The sequence below is a fragment of the Bubalus bubalis genome, chromosome 11, assembly GCF_019923935.1.
Source record: "Bubalus bubalis isolate 160015118507 breed Murrah chromosome 11, NDDB_SH_1, whole genome shotgun sequence".
NCBI classification, from domain to species: domain Eukaryota; kingdom Metazoa; phylum Chordata; class Mammalia; order Artiodactyla; family Bovidae; genus Bubalus; species Bubalus bubalis.
In genome coordinates this window covers 60,212,024-60,238,804 of record NC_059167.1, presented here as the reverse complement: position 1 = coordinate 60,238,804, position 26,781 = coordinate 60,212,024, and the positions used below count along the sequence as shown (strand labels likewise).

The window sequence follows — 26,781 nt, the reverse complement described above, 5'->3', positions numbered from 1 at the left end:
TTATTAAGAGAGGAATCAAAGTTTAAAAATCTACCATTCAATCATTTTTTTCATTTGTAAAAGAATAGTGTCCTTGGTTTCCAGAAGAGGGTACTGTTAATTTAGATACTTGGGTGAAGGTAAAAAAAACAACTAAAAACTTATCCTACAAATATGATTAAAAATGGTCTGGACCCCTGTCATGAGGCTGTTGGATAGCCTATGGGAGAGGCTATAGCGGTGGATGGTAGTGGGTTTCCACCTTCTGCGCAGATCATATTTTCTGCCATTGACGAAGAAAAGGAGGGAGACTGTGCTCTACCTCCCGAGGAATGAGAGGGCTTACAGGACGCTGCGGCCGGGCGACCTGGTGAGCCCCCTCCCCCTCTACACAAACCTTTAAAAATTTATACAATTTCTGATTTAAGGCGACTACCCCACCTCCGCTTGCACCTCCCAGGGCCTAGGAATTCCCCAGTTTACATCCAAAGCCTCCCAGAGCATTGCCTAAGGCTGAAAAAGATAAAAAAATTTTCTTTTAAACAAAGGAGCTTTTAAAGAATACACAATACACAGAGCCTGCTCCTTGCAGAAAAACCCCCTTCGAATTCGCCAACTCCACCGGGGCTAGACCCCGGCAGAAGGCCATGGGCTTTAAGTAGTCATGAGTCAAGTCTAACCTACATTCTAAAAGGACCCATCTGCTGTATTGAAAACTGAAGTACGGAAGGTGGGAAGTGAGGATGCTGCTATAATAAACCAGGTAAGTGATTGTGGTCACTTGGACCAGGGTAGCACTAGTAAAGAAGTCAAGAAATGGTTAGATCCTAGATATATTTTGAGAGTAAATAAAACTTGTTGATGGATCACACTTTGGGTATGAGAAAAAGAAACAGGTAAATGATAGCTCTTAATATTTTCAGCCTCAGCAATTAGACAAATGTGATTATAACTGGGAAGAGGTGGCAATGGAAAGAGGGCATGATATTGAAATAGAGACATCGAACAGGACACTGATTATACGAGGCTAAAGGTCAAGAGAGAAGTTCTGGGCACAGGAAAAAAATGGGGAATTATCATATTACAGATGATATAACATTGAATGAGACACCAAGTGAGTGAGAAGAAAAGAGATCCAGAGACTTAGGACCTTCCATTTTTAACAGGTTGGGAAAATGCAGAGAAACCAGCAAGAGAGACTAAGAAGGTAAAAGTAAAGTAGAAAAACCAAGAGAGTGGGTGGGGTGAGCAATGTGATCTTCATGTATGTGCCTTCTTCACAAAAATGTTTTGGTATTCAGTATTAATGAAGGCAGAGACTTTTTCTTGTTTGCTACTGAATCCTTAGTAGTTGGCAGAGTAGCTGGTCCAAAGTACTCAATTTTCTATTGAATGAATAAGACCAAAAGGTATGAACATTTTTTTGGTTTGATACGTTGTTTTCAAATTTCTCTCCAAAAGGATCATACTAATATATCAACTCAAAAGGGTAAGTGATATATGAGCACCTTTTAAGATAGGCTTGCTCATTCTTTGATGTAAACTGTCTATTCATGTCCATTGTTTCTTGCTGTTTTTCTCATTGTACGTGAGCACTTTTTGTACTTTTATTTCTTTCAGGACCTTAAGATACTCAGAATTTTAGGCAGTTATTCTTAATGTTTTCTATTAAAATTCAAAACATGATTTTATTTATGATATGGAAAGTATATTTTACCATCACCCAAAATAATGTCTAAAACTCCTTGTTCTAAAATGACACAGTGTTATAAACTGAACTGTGTCCCTTCTCTCCATAAAAGTTATGTTAAAGTCCTAGCCTCAGTACCAATAAATATGACTCTATTGGGAAATATAGACGTTACAGCTCTGAAATCAAGTTAGGATGAAAGTGAACCCTATTTCTGTTTGTGTGCTATGTGCTCAGTCGTATCCAACTCTTTGCGACCCATGAACAGCAGGTCATCAAGAGTGGGCCCCCAGGCTCCTCTGTCCATGGGGCTTCACAGGCAAGAATACTGGACTGGGTTGCCATTTCCTCCTCCAGGGGATCTTCCCAACCCAGGGGTCGAACGCGCATCTTCTGCATCTTTTGTGTTGGCAGGCAGATTATTTACTACTGTGCCACCTGGGAAGTCCTAATTCTGTGTGACTGGTATCTTTATAAAAACAGTTGAAGAGAAAATGAGATACAAGGAGAAGCTGGCCATGTGACAACAGAGGCAGAGGTTAAAGTGATCTATCTACAAACCAAAGGATGCCAAGGATTACCAGCAAAGGCAGAAGCCAGAAAAGCCAAGGAAAGATCCCTCCTTACAGGTTTCAGAGGGAGCATAGCCCTGCCATCTTGATTTTTCAGACTTTCAGCCTCAGAAGTGGACTTGAAGTCACTCAGTTTGTGGTACTCTGTTACTGAAGCACTAGAAACTAATATATGTAGTAAAAACATTTCCACTGCTGGACAATAAGGAAAATAAGAAACATATACAAACTTCAATGAAACCAGGAAACATCTGAATCCTGAAGCTTCAACCCATAAAGGTGGACTACAGTATATATGAAGGAGACAAATGGAGGAAGATGAAACCCAACAGTCTACACTGAATGAGACTGACAAACAGCAGCAAAACTGCCCCCACATAACCAAAGGAGGGATCGGGAATTAAAGGCACTTGGTATAATGGAAGGCATGGGACAGAGGACTTGATTGAGTCTATACAAAGGACAACGAGAACCCTAAAGCCCTATTCTGCACTTAATGAAGCCAGGAAATTACCACATTTCCACCACTGGCAGGAGACTCAAGGTTTTATTTGCTGGAGAATCTAAACATCAGACTTGGGGACACTAGTCTGTGCTGAAAACAGATTTTCATACTAAATGCAAAGATCACCCAGGGAGAAGATTCACAGATCTTTCTTTGGAGAAACTAAATACTCTTAGAGAAAAGGCCTCACAGATTCTGAAATATGGGGATTCCTAATTTAAAAAATTTTCATCACTTTATCACCCTACAGTGAAACCCACAAGTCAACCAGTTTTACCCATGGATACAGATCTTTCCATAAATTTATACTGTCTCACTTTAAAATATGAACAGAAAGCTAAGGATATAAGATAAGAAAGAAAAGCCTCCAGTAAGAAAGACCACAGACCACAACAAATAGAAGAAAGAAACTCAGAAAAAAAAAAAACAAAAAAAAACCTTATCAGAAACAAAATCTTTCAAAATTTAAAAAATTAAGCCAGAAGAGAAAAATATAAAAATGTCATGCTGAGAGGGGATTTAGAAAGAATTCTGAGAAATTCAAAATCATGATGGATGAAAAAAATAGAAAAGCTGGGTGATTAAAGTAAGGCAATCTCACAGAAAACAGAACCTAAAAACAAAGAGATGGACAAGAGGAGATAAAAGAAAACTGAATGACGAATCTAGGATGTACAATATGGAAAATAAGCTCCAAAAAGGGAGCCAGGGAACATGGAAGGGAAGAAAGTATTAACAAAATGATACATGGAAAATTTTCTAGAAATCAAAGACATAAATCTCTAAATTTAAATGGCTCATTAAATACACAGCAAAAAAAAAAAAAAAAAAAAGACCCACATCAAAGTAGATCACTGTGAATGTACTGATCATTAGGAATAAACAGAAGATCCTAAAAGCTTCTTGAATTTAATGTGGCAGAGACTCCTAATTGTCCCCCAGGGCACCTTTCCCTTTCTTCCTTTTAGTAATAGATTCTGCGGAGAAGGCAATGGCAACCTACTCCAGTACTCTTGCCTGGAAAATCCCATGGATGGAGGGGCCTGGTAGGCTGCAGTCCATGGGGTCACTAGGAGTCGGATACGACTGAGCGACTTCACTTTCACTTTTCACTTTCATGCATTGGAGAAGGAAATGGCAACCCACTCCAGTGGTCTTGCCTGGAGAATCCCAGGGACGGGGGAGCCTGGTGGGCTGCCATCTATGGGGTCGCACAGAGTCGGACACGATGGAAGTGACTTAGCAGCAGCAGCAGCAGTTAGAGAGAACATTTCTTACAGCTGTGTCCGTGTGACTAAGTTTTGGCCAATGGGATGAGAGCAGGAGTGATGTTTGCAACTCCCAGACCATGTTTTTGTAAACAAAGTTCCTTGCCCTCCAAGTTCCTACTGGTAGAAAAATGGTAACAACTCAAATCAGTTGCTCAAAACTCAGAGATGGAAGACACATTTTGACAAGCCTGGATTGCCCTGCTAGTTTGAAAGCCTAGTAGAGCAGAGTTGTTTACTTACTCTGGCCATTTTGACAAACAAACTTTCATTTCATTTAAGGCACTGCCTTTTTGGGGCTCTTTGTTATTACAGCAAGTAAACTGCAGTTTTCAAAAAAAAGTATTAAGAATGTAGGGTCACTGACAGAAGGAGTTTCGTCTATTTTGTTCAGTGCCACTTCTCTTGTACCTACAATAGGGCCTACATGTAACGGGCATTTAAAAATATGCATGAATAATTTATGAGTGAATGATACTAGACTTCTAAACAGCACATATGAAAGCTAAAACAGTGGGAAACTGTCTTCAAGACTGACTGAAAATGACTTAAATTTCTCTACCCAGCCAAACTTTTTTTTTTTGTGGGGGGCGCCTTAGGGGAGGGCAGTTTGCACCATGTGGGCTTGGAGAAGGAAATGGCAACCCACCCCAGTATTCTGGCCTCAAAAATTCCCTGGACAGAGGAGCCTGGTGGGCTATAGCCAAAGGGGTCACAAAGAGTCGGACATGACTGAGTGACTGAGGATGAGCATGCGGGCTTATGGAATATCAGTTCCCTGATCAGGAAATGAACCCAGGCCCTTATTAGCAAAAGTGCAGAGTCCTAACCACTGGACTGCCAGGGAATTTTCCTGGCTAAACTATTAACAATGAAATGTATAATAAATACATTTTCAGAAATCCAAGAACTTAAAAATATATCCTATGTATCCTTTCTCAGGTAGCTACTACAGAATGTGCCCCTATCAAAATAAAGGAGTCATTTCCAGTATGACAGCAGAAGAAAGTTCTAGGATTTCAGCTAAGTCAGAGGCCGAGACAGCAACCAGTCCCAAATGGAGCAGGAGGACAAAAGATCATCAGTAAGGAAGTTTCCCAGTTAAAAAGCATATACAAAAACCCTCAAAACCAAAAAAACCTTGGTAATTTCCCCAAATGGTCTGACTTTAAGGAAAACTGTGGTGTTAAAGCATGTGGGAAGACTCAGCAATAGACGTTTAAAAAACAAAAATCCTAAACATTAATGAAGCTATTATTAATTTCAGGAAACAGCATACAAGAAAGGAAGCATAATCACAGTATATACTCCGTGACTTAGCCGTAATAATATTTTCTCTAAATGTGGGAAGTTTATTAGGTAAAGAGGGAAATCCTCACCTACCATGTCTTTTAAACACTGTCTAAAAGTAATGATTCAAGAGAGAGAAAAATATAAAAACATCACTTGAAAAGGTAGAAGAATCACTGCAAAACAAGGGGTAGGGAGTCAGGAGGGAGAATACTGTTGTTAATTTCACCCTAAGTGTTTTAAGCACTATTTGCCTTTTGAAACTCTACACATATATTACCTTGATAAAAACTTTGAAATTACAGAATTAAATATTTAAAAGAATAAACTTACTTTTCTCATAAGACAGGAATTCTCTTGTTACTATCTATATGATCTACATTTTACTATCATAGAAGCAGAAGTCCTCTAGATTGGGAGAATTATTCCTGAAGCTGCTGTATCCCTTTGGGTTATTCTGTTTTAAACAAATGGCCACAGAAAGGTAGGTGACAGTATTTATGTCATACAGAGGATGAGATGGCTGGATGGCATCACTGACTCGATGGACATGAGTCTGAGTGAACTCCGGGAGTTGGTGATGGACAGGGAGGCCTGGCGTGCTGCGATTCATGGGGTTGCAAAGAGTCGGACACGACTGAGCGACTGATCTGATCTGATCTGATGATAAAATTAAGGATGGCAGAATAGCATTTTACTTAAAATGCTACTTTAACTAAATAAGTTCATGAGAAGAAATAAGTGATCACAGCTAGCCTAGGAACCTGATAAACATTTAGTATTATTCCTGTAGAAAAATGAATTGGAAATAGCAGGGAAGAGGAGAGACAACTGATATGAAATCACTGTTCCTTCTGCGCCAAGCAATGTGCTAGGTGCTCTATATAGTTATCTCATTTGACCCTTAACAAGTTGGAGATGCTAAGTAATTTGTTCAGCATCATGCAGTCCCTAAAACATATATAGTAAAATGATGAAAATAAACTGTAGTAAAGTTTAAATAGTACCCAATTGTAAAAAAATAATTCCATCCATTTGTAAGAATTTCATTTCGTAAAATCTTTAAATGTTGCTAAAATTCAAAATATTCATATACAAAGTTCATCAATGCAATTATTATCTTTATAGTCATTTCATTAGAATCAAGTTAAATTCTTACTTACTTGAATGAGGCAAGAGGACTGGGGCAAAGATGCTATTGCTTCCTATTAGAAGGAGAAAAATCAATTTGAAAAGGAAGGTAATATGTATGATTTTATTTTAAAAATATGTTTGCATAAAGTAACATACATAATAACATGCACACAGTTCAGAACTTTATCATCATCTTTTGCCATGTTAGTTTTTAAAGGATGAATATGGTATTCTTTGTACTTGGAATTTTTTTCCTTTCTTAGCATAAATAGTTCCCTCTCTATCAGTCTCTTTAAATTTCCTTCACAGAATTTATCTGCTTTGTTTTCTTTTTCATTGGCTATTGCTCCCTTTAGAGTATGTATTGGGGCTCAAAAGGTCCTGAATAAATCTTTGTTGAATGAATAAACTAGAAAATAATATGCAAAAGCAATGCACAAATAATGCTTTCCTCCCCTGTGTTAATCTTTATTTTCACATATAGATGTCATTTTCCACACTAATATAGTCTGTAAAGGATTCTACAGTTTGCTAACTAAAATGATGAGAATTAACTAAAACAAAAGATTCCCTTTTTTTCCAAACAATTTACATCAAATACATACCACAGGAACTGTTGAGATCCACATCTAAAAACACACTAAGGTCTGAAGAAGCAGACACTGGCGGGGTAGATGGTGTATTTGGAGAGGTTGGTGCTGACACTGTTGATTCAAGCTCCGTTTCAGCAATCCGACTAAAGCTTATTTTACACGGTTCTCTTTCTAATGGTGTTGGGTGACCTCGCAAAGTACCTGAGGTAGAGCCATGTCGGCCTGTATTAGGCCTTATTCCAGGAGATTTTAAGGAGAAAGCTGATTTCCTAGGCTAGGAAAAGCAAATGTAATTACCATTACTAACTTGAGTGTACTTTAATAAATAAAGTACATTATGTAAAGTATTATGGCTTAGCATATTAGTATACAGTTGAAAGAGTACAATAAATCCCAACTTGCAAGGACAGTCTGTAACTGTTCTTCCAGCAGAACAGTTTGAGATTTGATTGGCTTAATTTTAAGGTGGACTTGAATACTGTATAAGTAAACCTCTTTTCATAATTCAGAAATAAAATAAAAATTCATGTGAAAACAACTGTTTGCTTCCAAGACACCTGAATCTAAATTTCTTCAAATTATTGATATCGATTTTATAAATATTTACTGTAGATATAATAAATACAACATATTATGCTAGGTGCTATAGAAAAAAGAGACATCCTCTCCCCAACTCCACAAAATAATAAATGACCAACCTCTGCAATGATACTTTAGAGTCTTTGGGAAAAATTGCTATCATTGTCTCTCACCTTTACCCTCCACTTTTAAAAATTCCCACAGTGGTAACTTAATGAAAAATATAAACTCAGATTCAGATAATTTGAGTTAAAACCTCAAGTATGCCCATATCTAGCTATGCAGCCTTGAAAAGGTTATTTATCTCCTTTGAGCCTCAGTCTTTATGTCTGTAAAATGAGACTAAGGTCAATATCATACAATTGTTGTGGAGATGAGGTAACATGAAACTATCTGGCCCAAAGTTCATGTATTACAAATGGTTTTTACTTCCTTCCACATCTTGTTTCACTTTCAGCTCCTTATAATTGGTTTTCTACTACTTCTATGTCACTGTAAACCCCAGGAATAAAAGCAACTACTGTATAGTAGCAAATTTTAGCGAGTGAGGTGGGTTCCAGTGATAACTGTGGACAGTGGTGCTCTTATGGCAGAAACCATGGTCAAGTCAGAAGAACCACAATGTATCTCCTTACTCTTTCCCAAGTCTCTTCATTCCTTGTCCTATTACCTACCTGTCATTAGGTTCTCACTTTCTCATAGCTTTCCCCCTTATACTAGGAAGGATCAGAAATGGATGGGTAAGTAAGTGGTTTAAGAGACAGGACACATCAGGTTTTATCTAACTGCTAACTTTCCCCCTACAGGATATATAATTTTAGAAATAATGCAATACTGCAAAACAAAACAGGTATTCAAGCAAAGTATGATTTTAATGCAAATAGTCTACTGAACATTAAAGACGATATTGTTTTAAAAAACAAAATTTTCCAAAATTATAATGCACTTACAAATCGAGGTGGCTGTTTGCAATTTCGGGGTTCAATTTCTAGTGACTTGTTGAACAAATAATCTGTAAACTCTTTTTCAGAAGCACATCCCATGGGGTTAAGGTTTTCAAAGAATCTCTGGAATTAAACATCCATAAGTACATATTTTTTATTTTATTAAAATGTTTACTTCATTGGTTTAATATCAAAAAAACTATCAACAAATTAATAGATCCTAATGTCTGAAAAGTCCTCAAGGATTGCTGATTCCAATCTCTCTATTTTGGGATAAAATTATAAAGTTTTTATGGAAGTTTTATACTCCAATCTTAAAGTTCTATTAAGAAGATGAACAGACTTTCACTTATTATCATCTTAATAGCTCGGTATCCCTCAGTTAACATTCCTACTGATTACACAACAAAATGATCATCAGTAATAAGTCAACAGTGTTTAAAACAGAATTATAGTTATAATCCACAAAAAAACTTTGATGATCAGAAAAAAAGTAGAGATAAATTGGATTAAAGTCTATTCAAAAATAATTTCAAGGACAATAATATATTTTAACATATCTGTGCTCACATCTAACAAAATAACTTTTCTGTCTTTAATGAAAAAGTATTTGCTAAACTTAAACATAGGTTTTTAAGTAGAAAGTTTAGATGATCTAACAAAGTGCAAAAAGAAAAACAGTAATCTCACAATGAGAGATTACACTGTCAACATTTTACTATTGGGATAGTCTTCCATTGTCTTAACTATGTGTGTGAACATATGCACATATACATTATTACAATTTTTTTCCTGCAAAATTGGGGTCACAACATAGGTATTTTTAGCCTTTTGAAAATATTAATTTTCTTCTGTATGGTTTACTTTAAATAATACAAATTTTAACTATATTGTACTTCATCAGATGAAATGTTCCAGAATTTATTTCACCAATTTCCATATAGGTAGTAACTTACACAGGTGGTTTCTAATTTTTTGCTATTATAATTATGTGTTATTATCCACTCTTCATGCATAAATTTTTCTGTGCATTTCTGATGACTTCCTTATAAGCAAATGATTGGATTTAGTTTAATTTTGAAGCGGCTTAGAAGCATATGTAAAAATAAGTTCTGAGTTTTAGCTTTACCAGTAGGCAAAATGAGCTTTAGAATTTCTAGTATAAACTTCTTCCATTTTTCAGGCATTCTGACAATTTCAAGAAAATTACATTACTACTTTAACAATACTGAAACAATTTATTCTTATGTTCAGGTCAGATAAATTAAATCATATGGACCAACAGTAATTTAAAGACTTTTATAAAGTTATAATTGTGATTTTCTCATCTGTTACTCTACTTTTTTTTGATGTTGTTGGGATTTTTATTTTTATTTATTTATTTATTTTAAATTTTATTTTATTTTTAAACTTTTAAATACTAGTTTGGTTAACTATGCTTTGAAAGTGAATGGCTACTTATCTACATTTTAAGCTTATTTTGAGTCAATCGTAAAAAAAGCATTCTCTGCTCCTTACCCCCAAAAGAATGCTTTAAATGATGGCAGGGTGTCTAGATCAGATGCAGAAACCTATCAGGAATTATTGAGATATGAATGCTAAAAGCACTATTTTAATTATACCCAACTAAAATGCAACATTATTTCTAGGAGGAAATACAGTGTGAATTCTAATCTGGGCTTCAAGAACATTTGTTTTTTTTTTTTTGGCCCCATCATGCAGCTTGTGGGATCTTAGTTCCCTGAACGGGGATTGAACCTGGGCCCTTGGCACTGGATCTCCAGGGAATTCCCTCAAGAACATTTCTTTACCCCTATGAAACACCAAATCACAGAGGGTTGGCTAAATGCTGAGAGAAGGGGATGGAACAAATGACCATTTTCTTTAAAGCAAGCATCTGTCTATATTTTCATAATGGTGTACACTTCAGGTCAATTTTTCTTAGGACTTTAAGGTTCTTTGTTTTGAACTTGGAACAAAGAATAGTTACCATCTTACAATTTAGGAGGATGGAAATGATGGTGACTATTTTCACTCAATGAGCTATGCTCAACCTGCAAACTATATCTGAAAGTGTAGCACAATTTTTAATGTGAAAGGTAAACTTACTCTGTTAGCATATGTTCTGAATTTCAAATAAACACAATAATATCTACTTACTATAGACATAATAGCAGAGTATTTACTCTAATTTAGAAGATATTCACACTTTATAGTACCACAGAATGAATATTATGAACTATTGTTCAAAACAGAATATCAAGTGATAAAATGTTTTTTAAAAATTCATTTTTTTGCTATGCATATATACACATCACTCTCCCAACCCCTTCCCCTACTTAAATGCAGTGTTCTTATAAAGGTATTAATTATTTAATGTTACACTGGCACATGTAAAATATCTAAAATGTCTATTAACTAATGATAGTACTGGTAGTGGATTTTCTTTTTACTGTGTGGACATCGGAAAGCATCTTTCATTCCATTTTGTCATTCATTTTTTTGAAAGTGTTACTTAAACCTGTTGCACAAAGAAGCAATAACTGTCAAGACAAAGTGCCTAGTAATATTAATAACGGCAGACTGCTAGTGGAGAATATCTAATATTCACCACTTCTATCTATTGATTCATTAATGCATATTATTTTCATAGCAAAATAAAGATCATAATGTATGGCTATGGAATTTCTTAGAGAGGGCAGAGGACTTAACATGTTCTCTTTTAAAGATAAGCAAAGAAAATATTTACCCTCATTTCTGGTTCTATCCGTAAACAGTAAGGTTGATTTTGATACTGCTGAATTTCTCCAGTAATTTCAGCTACTTTCCTCCTCTTACTGAAATTGATTAAATCTTTCCCTTTCTTTTTTAAAAAATCATTATTCCCTTCTTCAGTCTTCAGTATATTTGTTAAATATATTCCTAGTAAAAAAAGTATTTGAAGAAAAGTTTTAAAATTGGTTACTTAACCATTTGGGAAAACAATTGATCTAGTAAAGTTGAAAGACATCCTATAATACAGCAGGTCTTACTAGTGAAATCTCTGATATATTTAATAACCAACTCTACATGAAGAATTTTTTACATGGATGGAAATAATTTAAAATTGAAAGAAAATTAGGGTTTATAAAGAGCTTAATTTGCCATTTCTTAGTCTAATAGCCTAAAATAAAAGGGGGGATTCATTCACAGTCTAAATTATGTGTTAAATCTACTCTAACCATTTTAATATTTACTTATAAATATTTAACACCAATGATCTTAAATGATTATTGATAAAATATGCAATACCAATGATCTTAAGTGATTACTGACCAACAAATTAATCTTAAGCCAATTCTGGTTAATAAGACTACAGATTTGCAAACTAATTCTGTTTTCCCAAAGCCTGTAATTTAGACACAAAAGAATTATTCTTCAGTTTTGGACAGGAAGAAAGTTTTCAGTTTCTCTTTCACACATAATTAGATTCATTTAAATCAGTGGCTCTCAACTGGGGACAATTTTGTCCCCCAGAGGACAGGTATCTGGGAATGTCTGGAGACATTTTTGGTGTGTGCTATAATTTGAATGGTCGAATGTTCAAAATTCATATGTTGAAATCCTAATGCCCAATGTGACAGAATGAGGTGGTGAGGCCTTTGAGAGGTGCTAAACTTATGAGGCTGGAGCCCTCATGAATGAGACTACTGCTCTTATAGAAGAGATTCCACAGGACTCCTTACAACTCTATGAGATAATTACCAGAATTACAAGTTTTATAGATAAGAGTCTACATATAGAGTTTAGGTTTCATTTATCAATATAGACAGCTAATAAAAGTAGATGTGCTCAGATATAAAATCAGGACTATCTGCTTCTAAAGGCTGGTCTCTTTTTGCTATATAACAAAATCTCCCTCAAAATATAAATCCATATTTTGTAACTTACCAAAAAAAGGCACACAGGGTGGATTGATTGACTTAAGTTTCACTAGATATTTTTTAAAATGATCTTGACTTAATTCCACAGCGTCATCCAAAATTTTCCTTTTTCTTTCCTGCAACGCCTTTAAAATATATAAATGGAGTATAATTTTTTTTTTTAAACAGCTCAATCATATTTTTTAGGTGCAAAGCTTTCAATTTTAATATTGTACAAATGTTTGAAAAAAAAGCTTTTAAATTAAGAGATCAGTAGTATTCTTATCTCTACTTGCTGGAAATGACTTATCTATAAATATAGAACTTTAAAACTTAGTTTTTTTCTAATATAAATTAGAGGATTAAACAATAAAACAATCTTCCTTAAGACATTATTAGTTATAATCTTGATTAGCTAGAGTTTCAAGTTATAGCTATAGGAGAAAAATATCATCCCATGGCATTCAAGTATTTTTCTACTGGAAGGTCTTTTGGGGCTAAGGGTAATAAGATTTTGGTAAAGAGGAGAAGGCCAGGGGAGGGAGACAAGAATTGAACAAAAATTTATTAAACCAAGTAAGCAGTCATTTATTTTATATTTCATTATTACATTTTGTAATTAAAAGTCAGTTATTTTATTTTTAACCTGATACACACACACACACACACACACACACAAATTGACAGCAAACGTACTTGATGAAAAACCACTCAACTCATTTTCTTTAACTTAAGGAAAAAGCAAAGGTGACTGCACTGTAACTTTTATTCAGTACTCTACAGAAGTTCTAATCAGAATGGACAAGAAAAATAAACAAAGAAATAAAAGACTAGCGACTGAGAAGAAAAACTGCCAGTATTCACAGAGGAAATAATTATGTAAAGAAATGTAATAAATCTACATATAGAATTTTAATGAAAGAATTTAGCAATATTGCTGGGTATAAAACCAACAGGCAAAAATCAACTGCATTTCTAGATATCATCAATAAAGAAAACAAATTTTAAAATATTCTAATATAAATCTAACAAAACAGTTGTGAGGTCTTCATCAAGAAAACCATAAAACTTTATTAAATAAATAAATGGAGAGATATACTATGTTCGTAGTTGGGATGATTCATTATTGTAAAAATGTCAGTTCTTCATAATTGATTTATAGAACCTGTACAATTCTTATCAAAATCCCAACCTTTCAGATGATTCTACAATTACATAATAGCAAAGGGTCAAGAATAAGTCACTCTTGGGAATTCCCTGACAGTCCAGTGGTTAGCACTCAGTGCTTTCACTGCTGGAGTCCAAGTTCAATCCCTGCTCTGGGAACTGAAAAAAAAAAAAAGAGTAAATCACTCTTGACAAGGAAGCTTGGTGGGGACTTGGCCTACTATAGTGTATCAAGAACTAGTATAAAACTATGGCAATTTAAACATGCGGCACTAGCACAGGAATAATGGAATACATTAAAGGAACAGGACAGAGGAACCAGAAACAGGCCCACACATATATGGATGCTCAATTTATGACATAGCTGGCACCTACAGATCAATGAGGAAAGAATGTACTTTTAATAAACGTGTGGGATCATCTGGCTAGCCAAATGGAACATAAAATGAAATTAGACTCCATACTCAAAATTTGTTTCCAGCTAGATTAAGGACTTAATGAGAAAGATAAAACATTAAGATAACAGAGGAGGATCTATTATACAAGACACCAACAACCACAAATTACAAAGGAAAAAATAAATGTGACATTAAGAATTTTTGTTCATCAAAAGACATAATAAAAATGGTGAAAACAGAAGCTTTGATCTGGAAAAAAGGTATTTATAACAAACATGATTGACAAAGGATTAAAATATAGTATATAAGAGAACTCATACAAATTCATGAGAAAAACTCAAAGAAAAGTCAAAAAATTTCCACAATACAAAGAGCCAATAAACATCTTAAAAGAGGTTCAAACTCAATAGAAATCAAGAAATTATAAACCCAAACCACAAGACTAGAAAAATTAAAAGAACTGACAATATCAAGTGTTAGTGAGAATGCAGAACAATCAGAGTTCGTTATGTTTCCAGTGGGAGTACAAACTGGCACAGTAATTTGAGAAAACAACTGGGCATTATCTATTCTATCATCCAATAATTCCACTTCTAGGTATGTAAGAGAAATTTGTATACGTATGCTCCAGGACACAGGCAGAAAATGTTTATGACAATATTATCAATAATAGCATCAAACTAGAAACAATATGAATGACCATTAACTAATAAATAAATAAGCAAATAAATAAATTTTAGTAAAGTTATTTCTATAATTTTATTGATGAGATCTCTAGTTTTTCCCATTCTATTGTTTTCCTCTATTTTTTTGCATTGATCACTTAGGAAGGGTTCTTATCTCTCCTTGCTATTCTTTGGAACTCTGTATTCAGATGGATATATCTTTCCTTTTCTCCTTTGTCTTTCCATTCTCTTCTTTTCTCAGCTATTTGTAAGCCCTCCTTAGATTTGTAAGCCCTCAGATAACCATTTTGCCTTTCTGCATTTATCTTGAAGATGGTTCTGATCGTCACCTCCTGTATAATGTTACAAACTCCATCCATAGTTCTTCAGGCACTCTATCAGAGCTAATCCCTTGAATCTATTTCTATAATATGATATAACTATAAAAAAGAATGGCCTATAATTATAAGAAACAATATGGATGAAGTTTAGGAAAATAATACTGAGTGAAAAAAGTCTGGGAAGAATTATATTCACATATAATTAAGAAACAAGAAAAATAACATTGTTTAGCGCTACAAATAGTAAAACTATAGAAAAAAGCAAAAGAATGATAAGCACAAGATTTAGCACAGTAGTTGGCTCTGAAGGGACAAAGGAGATGGAATTGGGAAAGGTTTTTAAACTGGATGCCAGGTAAACAGGCTTTTTTTTTTATTTTTATTCCTTATACCATATACCTATTTTAAGAAATATTGTTGAACATTTAATATTTTAAGAAACTAAAGCTTAACGTCTCAAAATGAATATATTTCTTTAGAGTTTGCAAAATGAGAACTGAAGTTATTAGTCTCTTAGATTAATATTTGGCAATATTTGACTATTAACATCTTTAATATATAATATGTCCATACAAATCAATAACATGCAAACACTCAGATAGAAAAACACATACATGAAAGCAGTTTAACCCTATACTCCCCACTAATCACAGCCCACTGTAAGAATGAATGTTAAGTGAAGAGTACATATCCTTCCACTCTTCTCAATGCTGTGCAACTCCACTTACATGTTTAGAGTTTGTTCTGTTCTGTTCTATCAAAATGAAATCATACTATATTAATTTTTCTAAAGATTTTTGAAATGGTTTTTCCCCTGAATGTCACACTATTCTTTCAAGACACACACAAAGATTCTAGTCACTTTTTTCCCCTCCAACCAATACTCCACATGATAGGGATAGGATAACATAATCATTCTCCTGTTGATGGACATACAGGTTGGATCTAGCTTTCTGCTACTATTAGTACAATTAATGCTGCAGAAACTAGATCTTTGTACCTTAATTTTATAGTCCTGAGCCTTTTATTCTGTGTCCAAAAGTATGTGTAACATCTGTTAACATCTGTTGCCAGATTGCTTTCCAGTAACACTATAAAAGTTCACATTCTCAAAGGCAAATATATTTACATGGCTGAGTCTCTAAATTTCTATACTTTCTATATCTTCCAAATTTTTAATGATAAACATGAAAACATACACCATGTTTACACAATTATTTTTTATAATTTAAAAAAACATTTAAGTTTTAGAAAGCATTCTCTCCATGTTACTTGACTATATACTACAGGTAATTAAAGTAATTTGTATATTTATATTTAAAATATGTTTAGTCATTTATTTGAAACTGTCAGTCAATCTACTACTGAAAAAATACATTTGGAACTTTATACATCTGAAAGTGAAAGTGTTGGTCGCTCAGTTGAGTCCAACTGGTTGTGACCCCATGTGCTGTAGCCCACTAGGCTCCTGTGTCTGTGGAACTGTCCAGGTAAGAATACTGGAATGGGTAGCCATTCCCTTCTCCAGGAGATCTTCTAGACCCAGGGATTGAACCTGGGTCTCCAGCATTGCAGGCAGAATACTTACCATCGGAATCACTAGGGAAGCATTTAGGTAAGCATATTAAATAGTCACAAAACACATATTCTTTGATGAATTCTAGGCTTACTAGCATATATTGATGTATTTTCTAATATTGTGATACTGTGCTTCAGGAGTAAGACAGATTATTTATAAAGGATTTACTCAAAAAAGATTGGCGGTAGAAGGAATTTCCTTCACATTAATTTTATCTCCTTTCAAAAGATAAACTATTTAAGCCTAAAACTTACCTCAAAGGTATGATCTAGTCTATAGACTGATACTGAATTTACTGCACTGACGATCTCCAATACACCATTGAAATTATTCAAATCTTGAAAAACTTGCAGAATTTCTATAATTCTACTCAGTACTGCCACTCGTTCCTCAAAATTTTCTGCCTCCACAATGCATCTAACCAAAAAAAAAAAAAAAAAAAAAAAATCATGGCTTAGAAAGCAAGAAGCAAGTGCCTTGTTTCATACAGAAAAAATATACATTTTCAGCCAGAATGTTTGCTTATATGTGACTTAATGTTACAGAAATATATTAAGAAGTAATAATACAAAGTAAGTAAAAACTTACTTTTCAAACCAGAGGGTGAGATTTGTGGTGTGGCGAATCATTTTTAATAAATTTGGAGAATTTATTTCTTTATCTTCTTTGGTCCATACACTCCCTACAAGTTCAGAAGGTTGAACTCTCCTGTGGAACCAAAAATCCATGCACTTAATCTACAAGGGATCAGTATCAAAATTATTTAAAGGCCTCCAAAAGCTTAATAAGAAAAAGATAACTAGTTTAAAAGATAAGTGAACAAACATATAAGGAGATAATTTACAGAGAAACAGAACTGAATAGCTATGGACATGAAAGAATATTTTAACTCTTACTCAGAAAAAAGAACATTAAACCACAATGAAATCCCACTTTATTGCTATCACACTAAAAGAAGTTTAACACCAAATGGATAAAAATGTGGAAAAAAGAGAACTCCCCATCACTGATGTGCAAGTAAAAACAGATATAACCACTTTTCAAAAAATTTCACAATATCTCATAACACTGAAGATATACATACTAGATCATCTAGCATTTCTAAGAACGTTCAGTCAAGCAAAATTTGCAAGAGTGAAAAATCCCAAACAACCTAAATGCTCATCATCAAGAGGATGGATAAACTGTGGAGTATTCATACAATGGAATACAATACAGCAATTAAAATAAGCAGACTGGAGCGATACTCAGCAACTTGAACAAATGCCAGAAATGATTTAAGTAAAAAAACAAGTTACAGAATGATACACAGGTAGAAACAGACTTAAAATGTGTAAAATAATGCTACGTGTTGTTTATGAATGGTTGTATGTATATAAATTATAAAGACACACATAGGAGTACTAAATGCCAAATATAAGATAGCAATTATCCTTTGGGAGAAAGAAGAGGAATGGGATTGGAGAGAATCACACAAAGGGTTTCACTTTTATTTGTAATGCTTTTGTTGTTGTTGAGCCCTTACTGTATTATTGTCTATATTTTTTAATAAAAAACAGTTGGAAAAGCAGATAAAATCACTGTATATAGTGATTCAGGATTATATGATTTTTAAAATATTGACCAATGGCATTGCCATCACTGTCCTATAGACCTGGCTATTATAATAATAAAAAAGCTCAGTAGATTTGAGTTCAAAAGGGTACTCTGAACAGTCTTAGAAATAAATTTTCTTAACTGGTTCTATTATTTCACCAGAAATTTAGTTTACAGAGTGTCAATGTTTTATGTATGGTATCCTTCTTCCATAATACACATATCACTTAACAAAGGTATTTCTATGTTTTGAAAGTAGGTCCACATAGAGCTCAGTGCTTTTTTATTCCTGATGTCCATTCATGTAACACTGTAAGGAAAAATCTAACTTCGTACTATTTGCTTTGTTATCTAATTAATAAGTCTCTTCATTCCCACCTATCACAAATCCCACAGTAAAGAAACAACTTAAGTGCCCATGAACCTAGAGGGTATTATGTGACATGAAATAAGTCAAGCAAAGTAAGAAAAACACGTTATCACATCTATATGGACTAAAAAATATAACCAACAAATGAATATAACAGACTCATAGATACAGAGAACAACCTAGTGGTTATAGGTAAGGAAGAAGAAGGGGCAGGAGCAACTGGGGTAGGTAATTAAGACCTAAAAAAGTACTATGAAGAAAACAAATAAGCTACAAGGATGTATCGTATAGTACAGGGAATACAGCCAATATTTTATAATAACTTTAAATAAAATAGCCATAAAAATATTGAGTCACTATAATGTACACGTGAAACTAATATAATATTGTGTATCAACTACAATTTCAATTTAAAAAACTTTTTCCTTAAAAAAATCCTATAATACAAACAAAAACCACTCGAACTCCAAATTATTTAAAATATAACATGACACTCTGAATCAGATGGTAACAACCTCTGATGTGTGTGCTAAAGTCTGAACAACACAACCAGGGCAAATCAGAAACCCAGTTCTAAAGGTCAAGTTTTATATCTGGTGTCTTTCTACACTCTCCACTAACGTTAAACTTTATATATTCTTGCTTTTCCCTGTGTAATCTCAGTTTAAAAAAACAATGGCTGCTAATCAGGATAATTTCTTAAGGATGTTTGTATTTCAAAAGCAGCTCCTGAATGCAGAAAAGTTTTTGATACAACCACAGTGGTACGGGTTAGTGGGTGGTGATTACCTACAAGGCCTATACTCTCTTTTTTGCAAGGCCTCTACTCTTCACAGGAACCTGGGCTGTAAATGAAAGAAGAAAGCTTATATTATGAGGGAGGAGAAGACAGAAAGAAGCTAACGCACTGGGAAAACATAGGGGTTAAAAAAAAAAACCTGACAGACAAAGAAGTTGATAAAGCAAGTTGAAAAGAGAGACTGAGATACATGAGTTAGTAATTCTGGAATAAAATTTGAAGTAAATAATATGACAAAGGGAAGTGTCTGATTTGGAGTAGAGAGTGACCCTGGAAATGCCACAACCATGATACTAAAGTTAGGTTGTAAATGGGTGATGTGTGTAGATACAGGATGATGGCAGGAACTGCTTTATATATAAAGACAAACGATGGGATACAGATAAAAATAGTCAAGCATATTTCTAGCAATCCTTATTAACAAAAGAAAATTATTTAAAAGTTTAAAGTATGGTTCATCATCTACTTCAAAAATCCTTAAAGTCAATACTAATTTCAAATAGCCCAAGTATTTGATACTCCTTAAAAGAAGTGAAGAAATCTTTATTCCACTAAAAATTGTTATTCATTTGCCTTGCAAAGCTAACCCAGTCAAGTCCCAAGTCTAACTTTTTATTACAGAGTATTTGAAAAAAAAAAAGAAGAAAGTTTATTTCACTCAATAGTCTATGGACTGAGCTGCCCAGAGCCTAGCATCTATACTGACAGTCTTTTTTAACTGAAGCAAGTTAAACTAAAGCAATATGAGAAAGCATCAGGAATAAGAGCTGGGTGACAGTCTAAAGTGCCTGCTTATTCTATTGCATTAGTCTTCTCTTTGCCACTTCTCTTGTGAAGGATTGCTAGTACCTAATCTAGGCCTAAAGAGCAATAATTTATAAGACTTTCACTTGCAGAACAGATTATAATTAAAAAATTGCTATGAACTTTCTTCCTAGCCTGTAAGAATAGACAAGGTTTTTTAAGTACACATGAATAATTTTCAGAAAGTTCTGAAAATAGAAAGAAATGTTCAACGTTCTTGAAAACACAGCAGCAAATTAATGTTAATTGTCTACCTGTAGAGATCAGATTCCAAAAGGGTCAGCTGACGTGCAATTTCTATTGGATGAAGTGTCATGAGATCAAATGTTTCAAACTGTCCTGGTCTGCTGATATGCCATTCAATTGGTGGAGGTGGACTTTCAAAGGTAATATTATGGCTTATACCATTTGCCTGAGCTTGTTTTTTCCTCTTGATGATCTTAGCAATTGACTCTACCCATTTCTTCATAGCTTTCCCTAGAAAAAGAACACAAACAAAAAAAGCCCTTTACTTGACAAACATTAACTGCAAATATTCATATAATTTGTAACTTTCATCTACTTTCAACAATTATCAACTCACTGCCACTGTTTTACCTAATATCACTCATGTCCTCCCTCTACTTATATTATTTCAAAGCAAATCGAAGGTATAATATAATTTCATTCATATTTAAGTATGTATCTGAAAGTTAAGACTTAAAAAAAAACACCATTATCACATATAAAAATGACAGTATCTTCTTAATATCATCAAATATTTAGTTAGTATTCACATTTCTCTGATTGTCTCAGGGAACCGTCTTCCTACAGTTGGTTTGTAGGAAATAGGATCCAACAAGATGTACACATTGCACTGAGTCAGTATGTCTCAAGACTCCATTCATCAACAGGTTCCTCTCTTATCTCTCATTTCTTCAGACAATTTATTTGTTGAAATTCAATCACTTGTGGTGTTTTCCAAGTCTAAATTTTGCCAATTCAATCTTTGTGGCGTCATCAGCCCTATTTCTCTGTCTCTGTATTTTCTGTAAGTCACCATATACAGATTGATCTGGTCCAGGACAAACTTTAAACATGAATACTTGCAAGAATATTTCTGATAAGAGGCATAAAATGTCTTTTTATGATGTTACTGTGAGTTTGAGAAATGGTAACATTCTAATTCTGTCATTCCTTCTTCACTTATTGGCTGCAATGCTTCTACAAAACCTTTCCCTCTTATGACCCAGCAATTACCACTTCTAGGCATATACCCTGAGGAAACCAAAACTGAAAAAGACACATGCACCCCAATGTTCACTGCAGCACTCTACAACAGCTAGACATGAAAGCAACCTAGATGTGCGTCAACAGGTGACTGGATAAAGAAGCCGTGGTACATATATACAGTGGAATACTACTCAGCCATAAAAAGGAACACATTTGAGTCAGTTCTAACGAGGCGGAGGAACCCAGAGCCTATTATATAGAGTGAAGTAAGTCAGAAAGAGAAAAATAAATATTGTGTATTAACGCACATATATGGAATCTATAAAGAGAGTAATGATGAACATATTTGCAGGGCAGCAATGGAGACACAGACAGAGACAAGACTTATGGACAAGGGCAGCAGGGGAGTGGAAGGAGAGGGTGAGACGAATGGAGAGGGGAGCACAGAAGCATATACGCTAACATATGTAAAATAGGTAGCCAATGGAAATTTGCTGTATGACTCAGGGAACTCAAACTGGGGCTCTGCAGTAACCTAGAGGGGTGAGATGGGGAGGGAGATGGGAAGGTTAAAGAGGGAGGGGACATACGTACACCTATGGTTAATTAATGTTGATGTATGACAGAGATCAAGCCAATACTATAAAGAAACCATCGATCAATTAAAAACAAATAAATATAATTATAAAAAAAAAATCTTCCCCCCCAAAAAAACTTTCCCTCATCAACTACTGAGTTATCTTGAGGATTAACTTGTATTGGAAAGGCCTTTAAACAAAACCATTTAATTGTTTTATTCTAACATGTGTATTTTAGAAGCTTCTTATAGCAAATAAAATCTAGTATCTTCATTAAGAACATTAAATTAAAAATCAGCTTAGTACTATAAAGCACAGATGATAAAAATGTGTTTTAAACATCTCAAAATTGAAACAAATCACATTCTCTATTTTAAGTAAAATTCACCTTAAAGAACAAGTAGGAGATGAAAGAAGCTATATTTAATTTACAATATGCCAATATTTTTAATTAATGCCTTATACTATCAGGGAAAACATGAATTTTCTGGATTCAATAGCATATATCTGATATGTTGCATATTTTGATACATACATTTGTTTGATGCTCACTGCCTAGAGTTTCATTTTATGGACTGTGCTCTGCAACTTCAGGTAGGAAACCCCTATCTTTCAAGTGCCAAAGATATACCAAAAACTTTTCCAGGGGAAATAGATATTATTTAAGAAGCTGTTAGGGCTTCCCTCATAGTTCAGTCGGTAAAGAATATATGCCTGCAATGCATAAGACCTGGGTTCGATTCCTGGGTTGGGAAGATCCCCTGGAGAAGGAAATGGTAACCAACTCCAGTGTTCTTGTCTGGAGAATCCCATGGATAGAGGAATCTGGCAGGCTACAGTCCGTGGGGTCGCAAGAGTTGGACACAACTTAGTGACTAAACCACCAATACCAAGAAGCTCTTAACCATTCAAAACTGAAGAATAAAAGAAAATAAACAGGTAAAATTACACAAATATTTAATTAGTTAAAGGAGTGGCAGCCATGAGACGAGATAAAGTTTTAAATTTACTAAAGAGGACTTCTGACTTTAAAAAAAAGATTTTCCTAAAAACCTTTAACACTTCAGGTGGTTCTAAACATATGTGAGAGCCTTAAAGTCTATAAAAATTATTCCAAATCTTACTTCTTTTTTTAAATGATAAATAGTTTAGCTTCTTAAATTGAAAGTCACATAAATAAAAAAAAAAACAACAAAACCTCATGTGCAACAGAAGAGTCAATCAAATCTTTAAATAATATACCTCTTACACTTGAAATGAAGGATTCTAGTCTTTCAAGCAGCTCCAAGTCTCTTTCAAAGTCATAAAAATGGTGTTCAACCCAGTGCCGAAACACATTTAAGACCCTGGCAAAATGAAAAGAAACACATTTTAGTAAAACTCAAGCATTCAATTATACTTCTTTCACTTCTCTAATGCCATGGTGATACTTTTATACACTAGGGCCAATATAAAACCCAAGAGTTTTTAATTTTATAAGCATGGAAAAGTACCTTTTCTTTTTTCATATGTAGAAAATTTATTCTCTATAATTACAAAAGCTACTTTTAAGTTCTTCAATTGTAAAAGGATTTCTTTGAAAGACCTAAAATTTGAACACCAACTAAGATTTAGTGTATTTGGTTCTAAATGCAAGTGCTATCATCAAATTACCTGTATTTGCAGGTAGGCTCACATTCTTTTATTTCAAAAGACAAAAGCATTTCTGACCGAGCTATTTTGTTTTATGCTGCTGCTGCTTAGTCGCTTCAGTTGTGTCCAACTCTGTGCAGCCCTATGGACTGCACCCTGCGAGGCTCCTCTCTCCATGGGATTCTCTAGACAAGAGTACTGGAGTGAGCTGCCATGCTCTCCTCCAGGAGATCTTCCCAACCCAGGGATCGAACCCAAGTCTTTTACATCTACCTGCACTGGCAGGCGGGTTCTTTACCACCAGGCACCACCTGGGAAGCCCATTTTGTTTTATAGTACCTCAAAAATAATTACTTATACCTTGCAAATAAAGATGTAAACAAGCGACACAAATATAACATTCCATTCTCCATCACAAAGATAGTTAGTATACATTAATTTCATTAGCATTTTTCCTTCATTATTTCAATGAATGACTATTTCTAGGTTATCTTCCCACCTATACCCTCCACAACCACCCAGTAATTGTCAGGCAATAGTTTTTTCCCCAGACTAAGAAAATATTCTAAATTTCTAATGCTATCTGGAATAAAACAACCTTAAGGGCCTGGTTAGCTCAGTGGCTTAAGGCATTATCTTCTTACACAAAGAATGAACATAATAAAAGTTTTGGCTAAAAGATACATAGTTGGAAGTATCATCATTCCTCCAAAACTGCATTTATTTGTGGTAATTATCCTTGAAAATAAACATTTAATATACTTAGTTTAAAATTTTCAGTTTACTGGTTAACATTAATCAAGGAACCTTAACATTTACAGGAGAAATATTTAATCATATGTAACTAATAAGATATCTCAGTTTTCCCATGGAAAAGGTTATGATTCCCATGATTTTCACTTGCACTATAAATAGGCCTAATCAAAGGAGCTTTCAATTTTCAATGCTCACTGAACATTGAAACGAACAAGCAAGCACTGGCTCAGGCAGTCAGATGTAAGTCTGAACCCTGTCCTGTCACTCCTTTTATACGACCTATCTCAAATTACTTTATTCTGTTAACTTTCAATTTTCTTTTAAACGAAGTGAAGGACAAAATGAAAAAGATCAAGCACTTAGGCACACAGAGTAACGTAACAACTGGCAGATGCTATTACTAAATACATTTTTAGAAATTACTACATAGATAACCAACAAGGACCAACTGTATAGCAGTGAGAACTATGCTCATTATCTTGTAATAACCTATAATGGAAAACAATCTAAAAAAGATAAAAAGTATATATAAAACTGAATCACTTTGCTGTACACCTGAAACTAACACAAGATTATAAATCAACTGTACTTCAATAAATTTTTTTAAGTCATGAAAAAACAATTACTGAAATGACATTATTTAGGTAAGTAACAGAGAGAAGACAATGGCAACGCACTCCAGTACTCTTGCCTGGAGAATCCCATGGACAGAGCAGCCTGGTAGGCTGCAGTCCATGGGGTTGCAAAGAGTCGGACATGACTGAGTGACTTCACTTTCACTTTTCACTTTCATGCACTGGAGAAGGAAATGGCAACCCACTCCAGTGTTCTTGCCTGGAGAATCCCAGGGACGGGGGAGCCTGCTGGGCTGCCGTCTATGGGGTTGTACAGAGTCGGACATGACTGACGCGACTTAGCAGCAGCAGCAGGTAAGTAACATGTATCGATGTATCTTGTGAGAAAAGAGTAGGGAAAGAACTAGAACTTTCATAAATATTATAAACAGAAAAAAGTCTAGGATTACTAAATGATCACAATGAGACAAAAGTGAAATCAAAAGGGTAGAGAGGACTGACAGTAGGCAAAATTCATATAAAATTAAAATATTTTTACTTATTAGGTACCCTAGCCTATAAGCCATAACATGTTGCCTGTGAGAGATATCTGATGCATATAACACAGTATATTTTAATAATTAAATTTCTTCAGGGAATTAAGAGTAGCTTCATGGCACCCCACTCCAGTACTCTTTCCTGGAAAATCCCATGGACGGAGGAGCCTGGTGAGCTGCAGTCCATGGGGTCGCTAAGAGTTGGACACGACTGAGCGACTTCACTTTGACTTTTGACTTTCATGCATTGGAGAAGGAAATGGCAACCCACTCCAGTGTTCTTGCCTAGAGAATCCCAGGGATGGGGGAGCCTGGTGGGCTGCTGTCTATGGGGTCGCACAGAGTCGGACACGACTGAAGCGACTTAGCAGTAGCGGTAGCAGTCACATAGAACTTGAAAGTCTAACTGCTATGCAATTAATAAAATAACCTACATCTGAATTAAGAGGTAAAAATTTTTGTGCTAACTATATACTGAAAATTGAATGACACATAAAAAATACAATATTCAGGCCAAACCTAAGTTGTACTGGTTGGACGTATTCCTTGCGAAACCTTTTAAGGTCTGTACTGATGGGCTGCTCGCCTTTTTCTAATGCCAATTTATCTGCTTCAGTAGGTTCTGGCTCTGGAATTTCAAATCTAAGAAGAAAAGCAAAATGAGAGAAATTTTTTGTTGTTCAGAAATGAGGATTTCAAATATAGCAGGAAAGACACTTAAACTAATAAGCAAACTTCTTTTCTACCATTTATGTGAAAACTGAAACTGATAAACTTCTCTTAAAGTACTACATACGACAAAAAACTGCCCTTTAGCTATATAGTAAAGTGAATATATAGTATAGTATATACTATAATATATAGTATAGTAAGTGAATACTTATATTCTTACTTTTATCAAAAGTTTAATAACTAGCACTGACCAATGTAGAAAAGGTCAATGGAAAAGATCCAAGAAGACAATCAATAGAGTATGACCTCTTTAAAAATATAACAGAGATATCTTATCTAATCCTATCTTTAATATTTATTTTATTAAAATGAAAGTAAATATAAGTTTCCTTAAATAAATGAATATTAATCCAAAGGAAGTCCCACACTGAATTTTAAATAGTATTTAAAAAACATAACTAAGTGGAAAAAAAAAATCAAAGTTAAAAAAAAAACACCTTCCCCAACCATAGGAAATGTAGCTAAAATATAATAATGGGGCTTCCCTGGTGGCTCAGACAGTGGTGAATCAGCCTGCAATGCAGGAGGCTGGGGTTTGATCCCTGGGTCAGGAAGATCCTCTGGAGAAGGTAATAGCAACCCCAA

The 26,781-nt window shown here is 34.4% G+C and overlaps 1 protein-coding gene across 1 annotated transcript in view; it reads right to left on the bottom strand.

Moving 5' to 3' along the window:
• The window catches only part of SOS2 (SOS Ras/Rho guanine nucleotide exchange factor 2), a 105,131-nt gene that overhangs the window by 7,419 nt on the left and 70,931 nt on the right, over positions 1 to 26,781 (bottom strand). Inside the window, exons 12-21 of the mRNA XM_006063149.4 lie at positions 25,984 to 26,106; positions 23,208 to 23,311; positions 20,430 to 20,652; positions 17,195 to 17,314; positions 16,861 to 17,023; positions 12,485 to 12,602; positions 11,304 to 11,476; positions 8,561 to 8,677; positions 7,044 to 7,305; positions 6,468 to 6,509 (exon numbers count right to left, since the gene is read on the bottom strand). Coding sequence (XP_006063211.3) covers positions 6,468 to 6,509; positions 7,044 to 7,305; positions 8,561 to 8,677; positions 11,304 to 11,476; positions 12,485 to 12,602; positions 16,861 to 17,023; positions 17,195 to 17,314; positions 20,430 to 20,652; positions 23,208 to 23,311; positions 25,984 to 26,106 — 1,445 coding nt within the window. The remainder of the gene's footprint in view (positions 1 to 6,467; positions 6,510 to 7,043; positions 7,306 to 8,560; positions 8,678 to 11,303; positions 11,477 to 12,484; positions 12,603 to 16,860; positions 17,024 to 17,194; positions 17,315 to 20,429; positions 20,653 to 23,207; positions 23,312 to 25,983; positions 26,107 to 26,781) is intronic.